Raw genomic sequence first — 19,568 nt, forward strand, 5'->3', positions numbered from 1 at the left:
AACTAGGGGGCTATGATGGAAATTACATATTACAAACTACTATTTCATTATCTTTCACATATTAATCAGTAAGTTGTCATGTTGCACTTTACATTGCTCAATACTTATTGCTCATTCTACTAAAATTATCTAAGATTTTTGTCAGTGATGTATGCAGCACTTTGGTGTTTTACGTTAAATCACATGCATTTCTAAAGAGCCATGTTTTCAGTTCACGCTTAAAACTCTTTCTTTCTGTTATCTGACGCAGTGACTCTGGGAGGGAGTTCCACAACTTACAGGGTTTTGCACATTTTTTCTTCCTTTGGAATTTATTTGTGAAACTTCTCACCAGTTTTTTTTTTTTACCTCAGATTAGGTGATTGTCAGAAAGCTAGAACTGGAGGGGCAGAATAAAGGCCAAGGTTTTACGGCTTTGAAAACAAACACTGATGTCGTAATCCAACCTACAATTTATTTATATATTCAGACTCTCCCAGCCTTATCTCATTTTACTCTCTTTCCCAAAAGCTAGTCACAAATGTCCTAAGTTAGTTCAATAAAAAAGCACTACCTGGTTCTTGACCTTTATTTCTACTTATTTACAATGCAGAGAAAACTCTTGTGACCCTCAAGCACAATAATGAGAATTACGAGTTCTCGCCATGGTACTTCTGTTTAATTGCAACTAGTCCTTTCGTGTGCAATAAAGAGGGTACAAATTAAACAATTCTGTGTTTCCTATGACCCAGTAATGTTCAAAGTAGGAATAATAGGGGAGATGCAAGATGGCATTCTAGAGGCAGGACGCGGTAACTCTGGGATCTGGGCAGAACTTTTTCATGGGGAAGACAAGGGAAGGGGAATTTCGCCTCCCTCCCACGTTACATTCGTCGGCTTCTTTATAGCAATCCCTTGGGCCCTTCTTTGCCTCAGAGTTTTCTGCCTCCTCTCCGAGGCCGGTCCTTCGTGCTGCTGGGGGCTGATGGAGAAGCCTCTCCCTGGTCTGAAGGCAAGGTTTCCCTCAGCCCCGGTGCAGCCATCGATTCCGCCCCAGGGCTGGAGCTGTTGGTTCTTGCTGGCACACATCCTCCCCCGTTGACGCGGCTAATCCTATAGGTTTGGACACAGATGTGTCGGATCCGACAGCCATTACCTCCTTGGACGGTTTGGGGCGTGAATAGCGGGCTCTGGCATCGGCTCCAGTACCTGGTGCTCCCAAGTTTCTTGGAGACTCCGGGTCTGCGGGGATTCTTCGGACTGCTCTTTTGCCCTCCACACCGCGAAGAGAGAAGAACGAATGAGGGGTTGAAGGTGAGATCTCCTTAGAGTCTATTTGGTCAGCTTTAGGTATTCTCAATACTATATGAACATAAGAACATAAGAACATGCCATACTGGGTCAGACCAAGAGTCCATCAAGCCCAGCATCCTGTTTCCAACAGTGGCCAATCCAGGCCATAAGAACCTGGCAAGTACCCAAAACCTAAGTCTATTCCATGTTACCGTTGCTAGTACTAGCAGTGGCTATTTTCTAAGTCAACTTACCGTTAATTAATAGCAGGTAATTGACTTCTCCTCAAAGAACTTATCTAATCCTTTTTTAAACCCAGCTACACTAACTGCACTAACCACATCCCCTGGCAACAAATTCCAGAGTTTAATTGTGCATTGAGTGAAAAAGAACTTTCCCCGATTAGTTTTAAATGTGTCAAATGCTAACTTCATGGAGTGCCCCCAGTCTTATCTGAAAGAGAAAATAACCGATTCACATTTACCTGTTCTAGACCTCTCATGGTTTTAAACACCTCTAATATTTCTAAACGACTTGATGACATCGAGGCTCTCATGAAAGGAAAGTATCTGCAAATCAAGTTCATAATGAAAGTCTGCAAAAAGATAATTTAAAACTCTAATGTTAGTTGGAAGTTATGGAAAATAAGGTAAGATCTTCTGTTAGAATATTGAACTTTCCATTTACTTCTTTGATCAGACCTAGAGAGTTGTTAAAGTTTACCCTAGAGACATTGCCACCCTTGAACAAGATATTTTATCTTCCTCAAAAGAAGCGGGTAGCGATGCCTACAACACAAGAAGGTTCTGTGCAACCTCAGTCGAACATGGACACTTTAGAACTGTCGGCTTTTCTGGAGACTTCGCAGAATGAAGTCACCTCGTGGGCTACTTTCTTGATATCTTTTGTCTCTGAGTCAGGTAAAAATTTCTTCATTTGATTTTTCTTCAAGTATAAAACGTGGCGTTTTCCTGATGTTTCAATGGAAACTCAAGCTAGACGCAAGCAGTTCTTGCAGATGAGACAAGAAGTGCTGGATATTTCTGGTGTATTCTTTCTTCATTTTCCATGCAAATGTCTTGTGAAATGTAATGACGATCATTATCTTTTTTGTGACCCTTCACAGTTAAGATCATTTCTTGATGCTAAGATTTAGATCTAGGTATAAGATTGTTTTTTGTAAAATGATGCCTCTAGACTTCATTGTTTCTTACTTGTGCTTACAAGAGTAAATTGTGCTTCTCATTTTTTCCTCTCCTCTAAGATTGTGGGCTTGTAATGGTTACAATTCTTTTGCTTGTTTTCTTTAAATATTATTTCCACATAAATATTATTTTGTGTTTGTACCTATTTTCTGCAAATATAAATTTAATCTTATATTTGTAAAAATGATAAAAAGAGTATAAAACAAACAAACAAAAATTAGGAATAATAAGATTAATTCAAAAGCGGCGTGTATGAAATAGTAGGTGAATCCCTAGTTTCCTTAGCACAATGAATTAGCTAATTCAAAAAAGATGCTTAAATAATTGGATAACAAATAAACTAAAAAAAAAGAAAAAAGAGTGAGGCTTGCATACGATCTGCACCGCTGACAGTATTTTAAGACTAATGGTATCAGATATGGAAGTCACACATTCTGATCACGCAATTGTTAATGCAACGCCCATCGTCAGCCGACCAGGAACTGAGTTTTGACTCAGTATCCAGTTACTTCTAATCATTCACCATTAGTGGCAATTGCTAGACAATGTACATTGTATTTTTTTGTTGTTGTGTTGAACATACAAAAATTATAAACTTGAGACACTATAATCGTAAACTTGAATTAATTTAATGGAATCTTTCCATTTTGTTATCGATCCTGAAAATTTTTAACTTAACAGTTATTATAAATGGCTGTAAAGTAAGATCATGAATTACAACAGCCTTATATAACAACACAAATCTGCACTGCTATTTGCATGGGTACTTTTTTCAGCTAAAAATATCTACATATGTTTGAAATTGCAATCAGACATCCGAATTTACCAAACTCCACCCAAATCCATCCCTAGGAATGCTTCCCCTACTGTAGGTAAATGTATCCGCATATATATTTATTTATTTAAAATCTTTTCTATACCGTTGCTAAGTTATATACCATCACATCGGTTTACATGTAGGCACATAAATTAAGGTTGGTGAATGGTACTATAGTACATTCTAGCAGGTACCAAAAGGTTCAGTTACAATATATCGCAACATCAGCAGCATGGCCCTTTCTTCTTCCCATCCCCATGGCCTGGAACAGGAAGTGATGAACAGTGGGGTACACGGGAAGAAGACAAGACCATGCTGCATAAATTACTGGCAGCAGCGCAGACCCGGACCAAAATGAAACACATCCAGTGATCAGCGATGAGAGAAAGAACAGAGTTAGCCCCCACAGCTGAAGGGATTCTTCATTCTCGGGCCATAGGGGCTGGATGAGGAGGCTACTTCAGCTGCCATTTATGCTGGGGAGGAGGGGGGTCATAAGTGAGAGCGAACCAGAGGGAGAGAAAGCATGTGTGTATGATTGAGAGCTTGTATGTAAGAGCATGTTTGTGCAAGTGTGATTGACAGCATATGTGTGATTGAGAGAGAGAGCATGAAAGTAAGAGACAGACTGGTCAGGGAGGTGACATGTTTCTGTGAGAGAGAGAGACAGACTGGTCAGGGAGGGGACTGGTGTGTGTGTGTGTGTGTGTGAGGGAGACAGAGTGGACAGGGAGGTGAGATGTCCAACCTGGTTAACCACATGTAATCTCATGTAATAACTGTGGCGCCCGTTGGCTCTACAGTAAAGTTGTCACCTTTTAACTTCATATCCTTCCTCCATCTATCATTGTAATTTCCTTTCTCAGTTGTCTGTAAACCGACATGATGTTTTTTTTTTACGAATGCCGGTATATAAAAGTTATAAATAAATAAAAATATAAATAAATGTTTCTGTGAGAGAGACAGACTGGTCAGGGAGGTGTATGTTTCTGTGAGAGAGAGAGAGAGAGAGAGAGAGAGACTGGGCAGGGAGGTGTATGTTTCTGTGAGAGAGAGAGAGAGAGAGAGACTGGGCAGGGAGGAGATTGGTGTGTGTGTGTGTGTGTGAGGGAGACAGTGGACAGGGAGATGACTGGTGTATGTGAGGGAGACAGACTGGTTAGGGAGGTGACTGGTTTGTGTATGTGAGGGAGATATACTGGTCAGGAAGGCGACTGGTGTGTATGTGAGAGAGAAACTGGTCAGGGATGTGACAGGTGTGAGAGACTAGTCGGGGAGGTCACTGATATGTAAAAGACTAGTATGGAGTCTAATTGGTATGTATGTCTGGTTGTGGGCACTAAGGAAGAGGACAGTGAGGACAGAGCTTCTGCAGCCACTGCTGCTTCTGGTGAGTGCTATTGGCCTGGAAGGTAAAGGAGTAGGAGAGCTGCTGGAGAGGGTAAGTAAAGGAAGCCTTTTAAGTTTATTTTTCTTGATTGACTGCCATTTTAATTATTGGGTATTACGTGATGTCTCCTTTTTTGAAATATTTTATTGATATTTGGACAATTTTTAATAATTTTTATGAGTTTTTAATTGTTGGTTATTATTCTGTTCAGCCGCTGTTTTGTAACATTTATTAGTATAGCTTTACAGTTATTTCTGTGTGGGGATTTATAGCAGTTTAGCTTGTTCTGTTTTCCTAATAGGAGGTGCATTATTGTTTATGGCCTGGTTTAATATTTGTAGTGTTGCCTTTTCATAGATAGGGTTGTTACTGTTTGGAATGTGTTCCATAATACAGGTGTAAGTTTGTGCGGGTTAGTTTGTGTGCATTATTGCAAATCCTGGGACTATGTTATATACCGACGAATGTCGGTATATAAAAATCAACAAATAATTAAATAAATAAATAAATATGTTTGGTACTATATTTCTCTTTCCATTTCTCCAGGTTTGCACTGCATGCAGAATAGCTTTTTTGAGTTTCCATTCCAGCTTCTGTCTCCATATTTATAATTTGTGGTCTTTCTGTACTTGGTGAATGTCAGTTCTGTATGTGTGACCAAAGTGAGTTATTTTACTAGCATGCAAGCATTCATATCAAACTTATTTCTGGGGTTTTCTCAATAGGACACACATTGGTGGTAAATTACAGTCTTTTCATAAGCAGGGCTATTGTGCCTGGTAGTAAATGGAAGTTGTTTTGCTTTTCTGAGATGTCAGCAGAACCAGAATATCTTTTTTTGTATGGTGAATTGTACAGGTAATGCCTAGTTCTGCTCTGCACCCATTGTTGGGGGTCGAAGGGGTTCCTGTGGATGCAAAGTGTATGTGTTTACATTTAGCCCTGTGACAGTCACATGTTCAGTGTGTCACGCATGTGAGAACCATTTGTCAGGTGTATCCAGGCCAAAAAAAGGTTGAGAACCACTGATTTAATCTATCATTACAAGCTTGCACATCTCCAGAAGAATTTTCTATAACTTTCAAGACCCTGGCAGCAATGACTTTGTTGAGATCATTACTTTTATTTCCTTTTGCACATCTCTGTGTATAGCCCTCCATCATTCTATCTCAGCGTAATTCAAATTACTTTATCTTTTATCAGTAGATTCTTTCTCCTCCTGGCTCTGTAGAGTAGTGGAATTTCCTCTGATTATCAAAGGCCCCTTTGTGCCATTTTGTACCAATCGTGTACTTAGAGAGAGAAGCAGAGTTGGCCTAAGAATTTACAAATTCTACGTTTTGGAAGTTCTGCATGGTTCTAGTAATGTTCAGGGATGTCTCAGGTTGCATTTCTTTACAATCTCCTTTTCAACTTTACTGTTACTGCGTTTTTTAATATGTGCCTTGTGCCAAAGAGAGCTTCCTTCTGGTGCTCATAGGGTGTAATAAATACACATAACATCGAAAGTTCACTAGGAAGTTCTCTTTAATCAGGCCAGTGGTGCTTAAGACAACTGGTGCTATTTCTGTATATTTCTGACACATTTTCCTGCTCTCTGACTGCATCATTCAGTTCTTGATGTTCTTCTGTTCATTCAGGAGCAGGTGCATGGGACAGTGTACCTAGAGCCCCAGCTGTACTGGCTGGAAAGCAGGAGAACATCTGGCAGGACAGTGATGCAAGTTGGTGAAGAGCAGTAGGAAAGGCCAATTCAGATAAGTGCTGAAAAGAGAGGGAAAAAGCATCGAGAAAGAAAGATGAATCCTGCAGGAGGCAGGCATGAGGAAGCCAGTATTCAAAGCTCAGTTCTGAATCGCAGTCCCGTCCCCGCCATCTTTCTGGTGTAATCAGCATCAAATGCCTCGTTCTGAGCTACAGTAAAGTAATTCTTCCAGTCCCCGGCAATGCCTTCAAGTCAAAGGAGATGGCAGTCAGAAACAAGATTCTCATTTATTCAAAAACAGGCAAGGTTTATCAGCATCCGGTATGAGACAAGTATGGCAAGTAGGCAATAACAGTGCTAGGTATGGGCTATTAGTATCTAGAGTGGGAGAATGGCATCTGTCATAAGATAAAGCAAAATTGCTTACCTTGTAATATGTGTTAACCCAGGACAGCAGAATGTAGTCCTCACATATGAGTGACATCATTGATGGAACCCTATTGCGGAAAATTTTCTGTCAAAGTTTCTAGAAACTTTTGACTGGCACTCTGCGCCCACTGAGTATGCCCAGCATGCCATGATATTCTCAGCCACAGGGGTCTCCCTTCAGTCTCGTATGTAGCAATAAGCTTTAGCAAAAAATAAAATAATAAAACGTATCGGACCCAACTCCGCGGGGTGGCGGGTGGGTTTCGTGAGGACTACATCTTGCTGTCCTGGGATAACACCTAGTACAAGGTAAGCAATTTTGCTTTATCCCAGGACAAGCAGGATGCTAGTCCTCACATATGGGTGATTAGCAAGCTAGAGGCTGAGTCATTTTGTAGTGAAGCAACACTGAAGTATTGATGGAGAAAATGAGGCAGCCGAAGATCACAGTAGGCTGGATGTAGAAGGAGTTGGGATTATACTGGAAATAAGTTCTTTAAGACAGATTGTCCGTAAGCTGAATCTTGTCATCCTTCTTTGTCCAAACAGTAATGAGCTGCAAAGGTGTGAAGAGAACTCCATGTTGCTGCTTAACATATGTTAAGAATTGGCACTGACCGATATTGTGCTACCTAGATTGACATTGCTCGTACTGAATGCGCCTTTACTCGCCCTTGGAGAGGAAGGCCTGCTTTTTCATAGCAGAACTGTATGCAATCTGCTAGCCAATTGGAGAGAGTATGTTTACCCACTGCTTTACCCGGTTTGTTTGGATCATAAGATACAAAGAGTTGAGTGGATTTCTTGTTGGCTGCAGTGCGGTCTAAATAAAATGCTAGCGCACGCTTACAGTCCAAGGTATGTAAGGCCCATTCTCCTTGGTGAGAATGAGGTCTTGGAAAGAATATGGGTAAAACTATGGATTGGTTCAAGTGGAATTCCGTAACTACCTTGGGGAGGAATTTTGGATGTGTACGGAGAACCACTCTGTCATGTAGGAATTTTGTATAGGGTGAGTACGTGACAAGTGCTTGTAACTCACTAACCCTTCTAGCCGATGTAATGGCTATGAGGAAGATAGTCTTCCATGTGAGAAATGTAATATCACAGGAATTCATGGGTTCGAAAGGAGAACGCATGAGCCTTGTTAAGACCAGATTCAGGTCCCATTCTGTGACTGGTGGCCGAATTGGTGGTTAAGTTGAGTTAAATCTCTCATAAACCTACTGACAAGAGGTTGTATGGATATTGGTGCATCTCCCATCTTGTTATGGTAAGCTGAGATTGCACTTAAATGTACTCTTACAGATGAGGTCTGGAGACCGGAATCTGAAAGATGGCATAAGTAGTCCAGCAGAGAAGTTGTGGGGTAGGAGAAAGGGTCAATGCTCTTTTGCATGCACCACAAAGTAAACCTTTTCCATTTTGAAGAATAATTCTTTCTTGTTGAAGGTTTACGTGAAGCTATAAGCACTTGAGATACATTGGTTGAAAGATTGAGTGGTTGTAAAATCAAGCTTTCAACATCCATGCTGTCAGGGATAGGGATTGAAGGTTGGGATGGCACAACCGGCCCTGATCCTGAGTTATGAGAGTGGGAGCTACACCCAGGCGAATTGGTTCTCTGATCGAGAGGTCTTGAAGTGTGGGAAACCATACTTGTCGAGGCCAATACGAGGCTATGAATATCATGGACCCCTTGTCGTGTTGTAGCTTCACTAGAGTTTTGGTTATGAGCGATATCGGAGAATACGCGTATAGAAGACATGAGTTCCAAGGGCGAGCAAAGGCGTTCTTGGCTGTCTAGTGATTCTGTCTGTGCAGAGCGCAGAATTTGTCCACTTTGTGATTCAGGTGTGATGCAAAGAGGTCTATTATTGGTTGCCCCCAAAGTTGAAATATCCTGGTCGCTACTAAGGGATCCAGGGATCATTCTTGTGGTTGGAACTGACGACTGAGTCGATCTGCCACTACGTTGTGAATTCCTGCCAGATAAGTGGCCCGGAGAAACATTGAGTGTGTCAGGGTCCAGTCCCAAATCTGAGCGGCTTCTTGACAAAGGAGATACGAGCCTGTACCTCCCTGTTTGTTGATGTACCACATGGCTACTGAGTTGTCCGTTTTGGATCAGAACAGTCTTGTGTGAAAGGCAGTCCTTGAACGCATGCAGCGCATAATGTATAGCTCGAAGTTCCAGGAAATTGATTTGAAACATTGCTTCGAGTTTTGTCCAAGTACCCTGGGTTTGGAGATTGTCTATGTGAGCTCCCCAACCTAAGGTGGATGCATCTGTAGTTAAAGTTATCTGTGGGACTGGTTGTTGGCAAGGTTGGCCCTTACGCAAGTTGTCCTTGTTCGCCCACCAAAGTAGAGATGATCTTAACTGGTGGGTCACTTGAACTGAAGAGGATAATGGTTGAATGGCTTGGATCCATTGTGATCGTAAAGTCTATTGGGTTAGCCTCATGGCTAGCCTTGCCATAGGAGTGACATGAACTGTGGAGGCCATGTGGCCTAGTAAGGTTAGAAACTGATGAGCTGTTGCTTGTTTCTTTGAGTGTAGCGAGTTTGCCAATCGTGCAAGTGTCTCTGCCCGATCGTCGGGTAGAAAGGCTTTTGAGAGGATGGTGTTCAATTCTGCTCCAATGAATTGAAGCAGATGAGACGGAATGAGATGGGACTTTTGATAATTGATGAGAACTCCCATAGAGTGAAGTAGAGCAATTGTTCGATTGAGAGAAGTTATTGCTCCTTGTTGAAATTGACTCCTGATTAGCCAGTCGTCCAGATAAGGGAAGACGTGGACACTTTCCTTGGGTAAGTGTGCTGCTATTACTGCCAGGCATTTTGTAAATACTCTGGGAGCTGAAGCGAGTCCGAATGGTAGTACTCTGTACTGGAAATGCTGATGACCCACCAGGAAGCGCAGATACTTGCGATGAGGAGGGAATATTGGAATGTGAGCGTAAGCGTCTTGTAGATCCAGAGAACAAAGCCAATCTCCTATTTGAAGAAGTGGAAGCATGGTGCCTAGAGAAACCATCCTGAACTTTTCTTTCTTCAGAAATTTGTTGAGATTTCTGAGGTCTAGGATGGGATGTAGGCCTCCGGTTTTCTTTGGAATGAGGAAATAACTGGAATAGAATCCTCTGCCCTGTTGAGTCCGGGGCACCGGCTCTACAGCTCTGGCTCTCAGAAGGGTGGATAATTCTACTTGTAGATGAATTATGTGATTTTCGCTTAGTAGAAGAGGTTTTGGAGGAGAATCTCTTGGAACTGAGACAAAATTGAGTTGGTAACCTCGAGATATTATTGAGAGTACCCATTGGTCTGTTGTTATTTGTATCCAATGGTTGTAAAAGGAGGATACTCGGCCTCCTACCGGTAGATCTGGCTGAGGGTTGTAGAGATGGCTTTGGTCTCTGGTGATGGCCTCAAAAGCCTGCAGCCGGTCCCGTCTGCAGCGGAGGTTGAGGCCTAGCAGCTCTAGGTTGCCTGGGCTGAGATCTTTGCTGCGGCCTAGAAGATCTGCCTCTTGATGCTGGAGGGTAATAACGCCTCTGTCTGTAGAAGGGTCGTCGAGATTCCTTCCTTGGAGGTCGTCGAGATGATGATGTAGCAGAGTCCTGTGGAACTGACGACAGTTGACGCAGAGTTTCTGTGTGTTCCTTTAATTGTGTTACAGCATCCTGTACCTTAGAGCCAAAAAGGTTGTCGCCCCCACATGGCAAATCAACCAACTTTTCTTGGACCTCAGGCCTGAGGTCCGAGGCTTTTAAGCCATGCCAGCGCCTCGCACTTATACCAGAGGCCGCTACTCTGGAGGCTGTTTCAAAACTATCATAAGTGGCTCGGACTTCGTGCTTGCCAGCTTCAAATCCTTTGTGTATAATTGCTTGGGCTGCTTCTTGATATTGCTGTGGTAACGAATTTGAAAAATCTTGCATCTGTTTCCACAGGTTTCTCTGATATTGCGTCATGTATAACTGATATGATGCAATTCTTGTGTTTAGCATGGCTCCTTGATAAATTTTTCTGCCCAGGGAATCCAAGAATCTATGATCCTTGCCTGGAGGAGTAGAGGAATGAGGCCTTATCCGTTTTGATTTCTTTTGTGCAGACTCCACAACAACTGATTGATGTGGCAGTTGTGGTTTCTGGTAACCGGGGACAGATTGTACCAAATAAGTGGTGTCCACTCTCTTATTTATGGATGGTATTGAGCAAGGGTGCTCCCAGAGTCTGTGCTGTAAGTCTAGGAGGACTTCGTGGACAGGTATAGCCAAGACTTGTTTTGGAGGGTCCACGAATCGGAGGACCTCTAGTGTTTGCTGTCTAGCTTCCTCTTCAGCTACCAGAGTAAACGGTATGGTGTCCACCATATCCTGAACAAAATTTGCGAAGGATAAATCCTCCGGTGGAGATTTCTTTCGTTCTTCTGGAGGAGAAGGATCAGACATAAATACTTCAGAAGAAGTGTCTATATGCCTGTCATCCCAGGTATCATACGGATCGTCTTGACGTGGAGATGCTAGAGAAGACCTTGGTGGACGAGAAAGCCCTGAAGGACCTGGCTGTGGATCATCTAAAGGTATCCGTCCAGGGATTTCTTCTCGTGGCTTGGATGGAGTTGATGGAAGAGCACCGACTATTTTATCAAATTTTTTCATTAGAAGCTGGTACATTGCGAATTCCGGATGTCCTGGAGCTCCAGGTGACATTGGCATCGATGGTATCGGGTCGGGCATCGGCGATGGAATCGGCAGCGGCATCGATGGTCGCCTCGTTATCGACTTCGGCTGTGGTACCGGCATCAGTGCAGGCACCGGCATTGGTGGGATCACCGGCATCGGTGCAGGCACCGGCTTCGGTGAGGGCACCAGCATCGGTGCATGCATCAGTATCGATGTCTGTTGATCCTTCAAGGCTTGGAGCACCGCTTGACGGATGAAATCTGACAATTCCTCCATGATAGCTGGTGCAGGCAGAGCAGCTACACGTGGTGGCAGTGGAGGTGTCGATGGTCCTTGTGGGGGTTCGACGATCGGTGCTTCGATATGGGGTGAAGGCCTCGGCATCGAAGGCACCGGTGTTTCCTGGAGTCTAGGCCGTTTCACGGTTGATTCCTCCGGGGAGAGAAGCACCTCTGGTATTCAAGAATGTCGGTGTCGATGGCGTTGCTTCGGACAGCGTTTGGACACTGACTTCGTCGATGCTATCGATGGTGTCGGTGATGAATGATTCCCCGACCCTTCCAGATGACGTTTTTTAAAAATTATACGTTTGGAGACTCCGGCCGGAGGCAATTGAGTCGATGTGGAAGGGGATGGCAGAAGCTGTAGATGGAATAAATACTCCATCTTTTCTTGGCGGACCTTTCTTCCCTTCGCGGTCATTTCTGCACACTTGGGACAGGTTGTTATGTCGTGTTTTTCTCCTAAACAAAGGACACACTTGAGGTGTGGATCTGTAATGGACATTGTTCGATTACAGTTGGGACATTTTTTAAATCCCATGGCCATATTTTTTTGTCGACAGCCGTCGATGAAAATGAAAGAAAACGTGAGAGGAAAAAATTTTACTCAAAGAGTAAAAAAAAAAAAAGACTAAGATTTACTCACTAGCTACTGGTAACCCGAGAGACCCCGATATGGGAGAGAATAAATGGTTTTTAAATCTGATTTTTAGTCAGACAAACTGTGAGAAAACTCACACAGTGTCCTGATCCATGATGCCAACAGCAGCGCGGAAAAACAAAGACTGAAGGGAGACCCCTGTGGCTGAGAATATCATGGCATGATGGGCATGCTCAGTGGGCTCAGAGTGCCAGTCAAAAGTTTCTAGAAACTTTGACAGAAAGTTTTCCGCAATAGGGCTCCATCAATGATGTCACCCATATGTGAGGACTACATCCTGCTGTCCTGGGATAACTGTATCATGTGTGGGATATCAGTATTGCTTATGAGATATCTGTATCAGGCATGATATATCCGTGCCCAGCATGAAATAAATGTATCAAGCGTGAAATAACATTGGCAGGCATGCTGTATTAAAATCGCATGTGGGATAACTGTACCAAGTGTGGAATAACAGCATCCAGAATGGTATAACTGTACTAGGCATGGGATATCAGCATTCACCATGAGAAAATAGTACCAGGCATGCCACAACAGTGCCAAGAGTTTCAGATGCTATTCCTTTTTAACTATAAGTTCCAGTGCTCATCTCCCCACTCCACTTCAAAATCTGTTCCACACTCCACTTCCCCTGACAGCCAGGACCTGAAAAATAAGCCCCCTCTCCCCCTGTGGTCTCATATTCTACCTCCTTTTAGCCCCAGTGGCCTGAACAGGGAAATAATTCCCACCCCAGGACTGGCTCTTCAATAAGCCCCACAATAAGCCCTACAGCCCCCAACCAATGTCCATGATCTCCAACCCCAAGATCAAAATCCCGGAGGCCTACAGACTCCCAACGAAAAACTCTGGTGTCCTATGGGAACCCCTCTCCCAGATCCATACCTGAAAAAGTGGGTTACTGTTTGGAATGTAGGTGTCATTTCTAGGAACTGTGTGGCCAACAAACAGTATGGCTTGAAATTACCACTAAGGCAGAGAGGAGTCATATGCTAAAAGTTCTCAGTTTTAAAATACTGCGTTTGCACAGTGGGGAAGTAACTACATAAGACTCTGGTAAAGTGGGAGGCGGTAGGAGAAGTGGATAAACAGCGGGCTAAACTGAAAGGTGCTATAGTGATGGCGACAGATCTTTATGTTAGGAAAGTAAGAGGAAAAGAAAATCTGTACGGTTTATCAAAGAGGTGGCTGAAAAAAGTAAGGGCCACAATATTAGCATTCAAAAAAGTATAAAGGGTCATAAAAAGAAGAGCACAGGGTACAGAGAGGAACGTCCAGTTAAGCTGGAAAAGAAGTCAGGATGGCCAAAGTGCAAACAGAAAAAACGATAACAAAAGAAGTAAAATGAGGCAAAACTTTCTTCAGAGGTATCAGTGAGAGAAGGAAGGCAGACGTGCTATTGTAAACTTGAGAGGAGATGAGGAGAAATGCGTGAAGAGAAATGAGGAAAAAGCAGAATGCTAAATAAATATTTCTGTTCAGTTTTCACTGAAGACGGGAGTGGAGAAGGTCCATTGATAATTGCCAAGGATACATGTGAGAGTGCGGTAGATATGACACCGGTCATAGAGGAGAGTGTCTGTGTGCAACTGGCAAAGGTGAAAGTGGACAAAGCCATGGAGAGGCACCTAGGATACTAAGAGAGCTCAGAGATGTCCTGGTGGGTCTGCTGAAGGATCTGTTCAATAGATCTTTGAAGCCGGACATGGTCCAAGAGGACTGTAGGGCAGCAGATATGGTCCCTCTTCATAAAAAGAGGGAGGTTGGGAACTACGGGCCATTTGCCTTTCTTCAGTGATGGGAAAATTGATGGAGACTCTTTTGAAGGAAAGGATAGTGGACTATGTACAATCCAGTGGTTTGCAGGATTCAAGGCAGAATGGTTTTACCACGGGCAGATCATGTCAGAAGAATCTCAATGATTTCTTTGACCGAGTGACTAGAAAATTAAATCAAGGACATGCTCTGGATCTATTTTACTTGGACTTCAGCAAGGCTGTTGATACTGCCTCAAATAGGAGGCTCCTTAATAAACTGAAGAGCCTGGGAGTGGGTCCCAGAGAGGCAACCTGAATTAGAAATGGGTTATGTGATAGAAGACAAATGGTAATAGTAAATGGAATTCACTCTGAGGAGAGCGGGATCTTATGTGGAGTACCTCAGGGACCGGTCCTGAGTCCAGATCTGCTCAATATCTTTGTCTGTGATATTGCAGAGGAGTTAGAGGGAAAAGCTTTTCCCAGATGATACTAAGATGTGCAACAGACTGGATACACTTGAAGGAGTAGATAGAATGAAAAATGACCTAAGGAAGTTTGAGGAGTGGTCTAATACTTGGCAGAGCACAGAGTGCAGTTGTGCAGGAATCAATGGGAGTGGTATATAGTGGTGAGGAGCAGATGTGCATCAACCAGGAGAGGGATTTTGCTGTGATAGTGTCAAATGAACTTAAGATAGTGAAAGTGTGATAAGGTGGTGGCTGGAGCTGGGAGGATGCTTGGATGTATAGGGAGAAGCATAACCAGTAAAAGAAAAGTGATAATTATGCTTCTTTAAAGGTCATTGGTGAGACCTCACCTGGATGACTGTGCTCAGTTCTGGAGGGCGAATCTCAGAAAGGATATAGAAAGGACAGAGACAGTCCAGAAAATGTTTATCAAAATGGTGCGGGGTTTGTATGGGAAGGCCTGTGAGATGAGATTGAAGGAAGTTACTATGTATACCCTGAGCAAAACAGGAGAGATATGATGTAGACATTTAAATACCTGAAAGGTATTAATGCATACGAAGCCACGAATTTCAGTGGAAAGAAAGCTATAGAAGTAGGGGGTCAAAATCTGAAACTCCAAGGGGGGGGGGGGTGATTCAGGAACAATGTCAGGAGGTATGTTTGCATGGATAGAGAGATTGATGCCAGAAATGCGCTCTGTGAGGAGGTAGTGGGAGCAAGAGCAATGGCAGACTTCAAGGATACATGAGATAAGCATAGAGGATTCCTGATAGCAAGATATTGGTAATGAGGGAACCGCACAGCCTTCACTGAGTGACGGTTGCAGCCTAGGGCAGCAGTGATACGGCTGTAGTGTCTTTCCTGGATAGCACGGGGAAACCTGCATGGAGCAGAAATTGCAACTCTAAAGGGGACACAAAGGGTTTGGGGCTGGTGTCCATGTGGGAATTTGATCTACTTTGGGCAAATGCACAGAAAATTACTGCTGGGCAGACTAGATAGGCCTTTTGTTCTTTATCTGCCATCATTTACTATGTTACTGGGATTTGTGGGGGTCAAAGTATCCCTAGAAATCATCAGAGGATAGCTTATGGGGCAGGGTACTTGCCCATAGACAACTGGAAATCTAATTGGCAGATAAGAAGTTGCCAGTGTAGTGGCATATGCACAAGTGCTGAACAGGACCTCCTACATGACCAGGGGTTAACCCTGAGTAGGTGTTAAGGGTAGAACTAAGGCATTATGTGACTGCCTTGATTTAAGCACATAAGCTATGTGCCTAGTCCTGAAAAGTTGTGCTAAACACCTACTTTTTTTTCACTACCTAAATCTGTCCCTATAGTGGCCAACCTTTTAGCGACCTACATTAGGTACCCAATAAAAATATTCTCCTAAATATAGGCACTCAGCCTTAGCTAATTTTCAAAGGGGCTGATATAATTTCCTAACTCCCAAAATCAGGCACCTAAACTCTGAGAAAATTGATCCCTAAAGGTTTTCTTTCCCATCCAGCATCTATGGGACAAGATCTTGATGAATCAGACCCATAATGTGGGATAACAGTGCTCAGCATGGGATAATAACATCTGGTGTGGGATAACAGTATCCAGCCTGAGATAACCATACCAACTGTGGGCTATTAGCAGCTAGACAAAGCCACCAGGCATGGTATATCTGCAGCCAGTATGCTATACCTCTACCAGGCATGAGATAACAGTAAGCAGTTTCACAGATTTGAATATTTTGAATAGTGATGTGTGTAAAATGTAGCATATGTGAATAAGAAAGTTTTCCATAGGGAAGCCTACCTGGGGAGAGCCGCTTCGGAAGGAGCGAGGGCAGCTGGGACAGAGAGTTGGTGAGCGGAAAAACGTGCTTCCCGCCCCCATTGACGTCATCAATATCGGACGATTGCTGTGCTGATTTAAAGAGCTGCACAGCGGGAGAGTATCGGAAGTCTACCTGGGGAGAGATGCTTTGGAAGGAGCGAGGGCAGCCGGGACAGAGAGTTTGTGAGCGGAAAGCTTGCCTCCCACCCCCACTGACGTCATCAATATCAGACGATTGCTGTGCTGATTTAAAGAGCTGCACAGCGGCGCACAGCCGCTGGCGCGCAGCCGAAGCCGCACGCCAAAGGGACGTGCCCCTGGGTAAAAATTTTAAAGGTAAAACCGGCTGTGCTCTTCAATGGGGAAGAAAAGAAAAATGAAAGTTTTAACATCTACACCCATGGTTAAAGAACTGAGAGGCCCAATGGACACCCATATTGTTCGAAGGGTTAGCCAGACCCCCAGAGAAGTAGTACAATATATCCCCTTTCCATCGGGGGCCACTGCTAGTCCCGCCCAGGACCAGAAATCCAACAGTACTCCTGGAAGTGAGGGTTCAGTGTTGTAAATACCTCTAACTTAAGGGAGGAGTTAACAGCTCAAGAGGAAGAAAAGTCTATAGAGATCGCTGCAGCTGATAAGGTAGTAGAGGAGGGTGAAATGACTGTGCCTGAGAATATCTCTCTAGTAGACGTCTGGAAGGCTATTACAAAGATGGAAAGGAGAATATCCCAATCCATAACTCAATCCACAGTATTTTCTAGTGTATTTATTTATTTATTTAAAAACGTTTCTATACCAGTATTAGTGGGTACATCATACCGGTTCACATTTCAACAAAAGGCCAGAAAATACATATAACAGGGCAAAGGGGAGGGATCATGGCGAAGAAAAGGCTGAGAAGAGGCAAAAACAGGAGCAACAAAAAAATGTAGCTTTCATTAGTTACATAAATAATCAAAACAAGGCGTTGAACAATCATTAATTTCTTTTTGAATTTGAATGTGCATGTTTCAAAATGTAGGTTAGCGGGAAGAAAGTTCCATTATGTGGGCCCTGCGATAGAGATGGCACCGTCCCTGGTGGAAGAGAGGTGTGCCTTTTTGAAGGAGAGCACCTGGAGGGCTCCCCTATTGATATTCTAGTAAGTCGGTTCGATTGTGCAAGGCTGAAAGGTAAGTTCAGCCAACTGGAGTCTTGGATGTACAAGAATTTATGAATGATGGTGAGGGTTTTAAATAAGATACGAGATGGGATGGGGAGCCAATGTAGGTCTTTAAGAATTGGGGTGATATGGTCTGATTTCCATGCATTTGAAATGGTTCTTGCTACCGCGTTCTGGAGCATTTGTAGTGGTTTTATAGAGGAGTAGGGGAGCCCTAAGAGAAGGGAATTGCAATAGTCCAGTTTTGAGGACAGCATGGCTTGGATGACAGTGTGGAAGTCATGAGTGTGTAGTAAGGGTTTTAATTTTTTTAGAATGTTAGGTTTAAAAAAGCCCTCTTTGAGAATGGAACTAATATATTTCTTTAAATTAATTTGTTGGTCGAGGAATACACCTAGGTCTCTTACAGATAGTTGAGCGGAGATAGGGATGAGTAAAGGGTCGTTTGCCAAGGAGTGACTGGGAGTGAGGTGTTGGGAGATGAATAACAGTTCTGTTTTTTTGGTGTTTAGAGCAAGGTGTAGGTTAGAGAGTAAAGCATTGATTGAGGCTAGGCAGCGTCGGAGAGTGAATTACAAACAGGTATGACAATTTGTACATCGTCAGCATATAGATAAAATTTTAGACCAAGGTCTGTGAGGAGATGGCAGAGAGGAGTGAGATATAAGTTAAAAAGGGTGGAGGAGAGGGAGGAGCCTTGAAGGACACTCTGAGAGAGGGCGTAGGGAGTGGATATACAGTTACCAATTTTAATGGAGAATTTCCTGTTGGAAAGGTAGGATTTGAACCATAGTAGGGCTAAGCCAGATATGCCAATATCTGTAAAGCAGGAGAAGAGGTGATTATGGCAAATAGTGTCAAATGCAGATGAAATATCCAGAAAGGCAAGGATATAGCAATGGCCTTGGTCCATTCCTCTGAGGAGGTGGTCTGAGAGGGTAAGTAGGAGGGTTTCCGTGTTGAGGTGTTTTCGGAAGCCAAATTGAGAAGGGTGGAGGATATTATGATTTTCAAGGTAGTCTGTAAGTTGTGTATTAACAACTTTTTCCATTATTTTAGCGATAAACGGTAGGTTTGAGATAGGGCAGAAATTCGAGGGATCGTTGACGTCTAGTGATGGTTTTTTTAGAAGGGGTTTCACTACTGCATGCTTAAGGGTGTCGGGGACAGAACCAGAGGATAAAAAGCAGTTAATGATGTCAGCAATTGATTTTGCAATAGAATTAGGAATAGATAGGAGAGCTTTGGTTGGAATAGTGTCAGTAGGGTGAGAAGCAGGTTTTATTTTTTTGAGAATGGGAAAATGGAGGTCTATGGTAAAAGAATAGATCATGTTGAGGCCACAAATACAGTACTGACCACACAGATAATATCACTACAGGCGACGGGGACTACCTTCATAAAAGACACATTGATAATGTATAAACATTTGGAGAATTTGAAAAATAATCTGCGTAGTAAAAACTTACGATTTTTGAACTGTCCATATACAAGGTTACTATCAGCTCAGGAATTGTTCAGAAAATACGTAAAAGAAATATTATGCATTTCTAATGATATATTAGTTCGAAGATGTATTATATATCTAATTATAGGAGGGAATGCATAGCACCTGAAGGTGGGATAGATATGTTAAATAAGAGCCCAAATTTAACATCCTTTTTAGAGGCTTCAACTGATGATATTTCTACAAGAGCCACCTTAATAGTGGCTTTTGGATTGGAACAGGACAAAAATCTTGTCCTACAAAAGTACTTCAAAAATAAAAGTTTTTCCTTTTGTGGTAAAGTTGTCCAAGTTTTCCCTGATGTGTCGAGGAATACATAGCTTAGAAGGAAACAATTTCTTATGATGAGGCAAAGAGTGTTGGCACTAGGGGCCACATTCTTC

At 43.0% G+C, this 19,568-nt stretch overlaps 1 protein-coding gene and 1 long non-coding RNA gene across 4 annotated transcripts in view; both read right to left on the reverse strand.

Annotated features, from left to right (window-relative positions):
- Positions 1-272: 272 nt before the first annotated feature.
- LOC115094215 lies at positions 273-3,891 on the reverse strand. The gene is made up of 2 exons (XR_003857510.1): positions 1,757-3,891; positions 273-1,341 (listed from the first exon to the last, which is right to left on the reverse strand). It is a non-coding gene; the product is annotated as an uncharacterized LOC115094215 (long non-coding RNA).
- A 2,302-nt stretch (positions 3,892-6,193) lies between these two features.
- The window catches only part of LOC115094216 (sulfotransferase 1 family member D1-like), a 56,063-nt gene continuing 42,688 nt past the window's right edge, over positions 6,194-19,568 (reverse strand). For all 3 annotated transcript variants that reach the window (XM_029607030.1, XM_029607031.1, XM_029607032.1), the window contains exon 8: positions 6,194-6,634. In XM_029607030.1, the coding sequence (XP_029462890.1) occupies positions 6,522-6,634 (113 nt within the window). In that variant the 3' untranslated portion in view covers positions 6,194-6,521. The remainder of the gene's footprint in view (positions 6,635-19,568) is intronic.

This window comes from Rhinatrema bivittatum, chromosome 6 (assembly GCF_901001135.1).
Source record: "Rhinatrema bivittatum chromosome 6, aRhiBiv1.1, whole genome shotgun sequence".
In the NCBI taxonomy this organism is placed as follows: Eukaryota; Metazoa; Chordata; class Amphibia; order Gymnophiona; family Rhinatrematidae; genus Rhinatrema; species Rhinatrema bivittatum.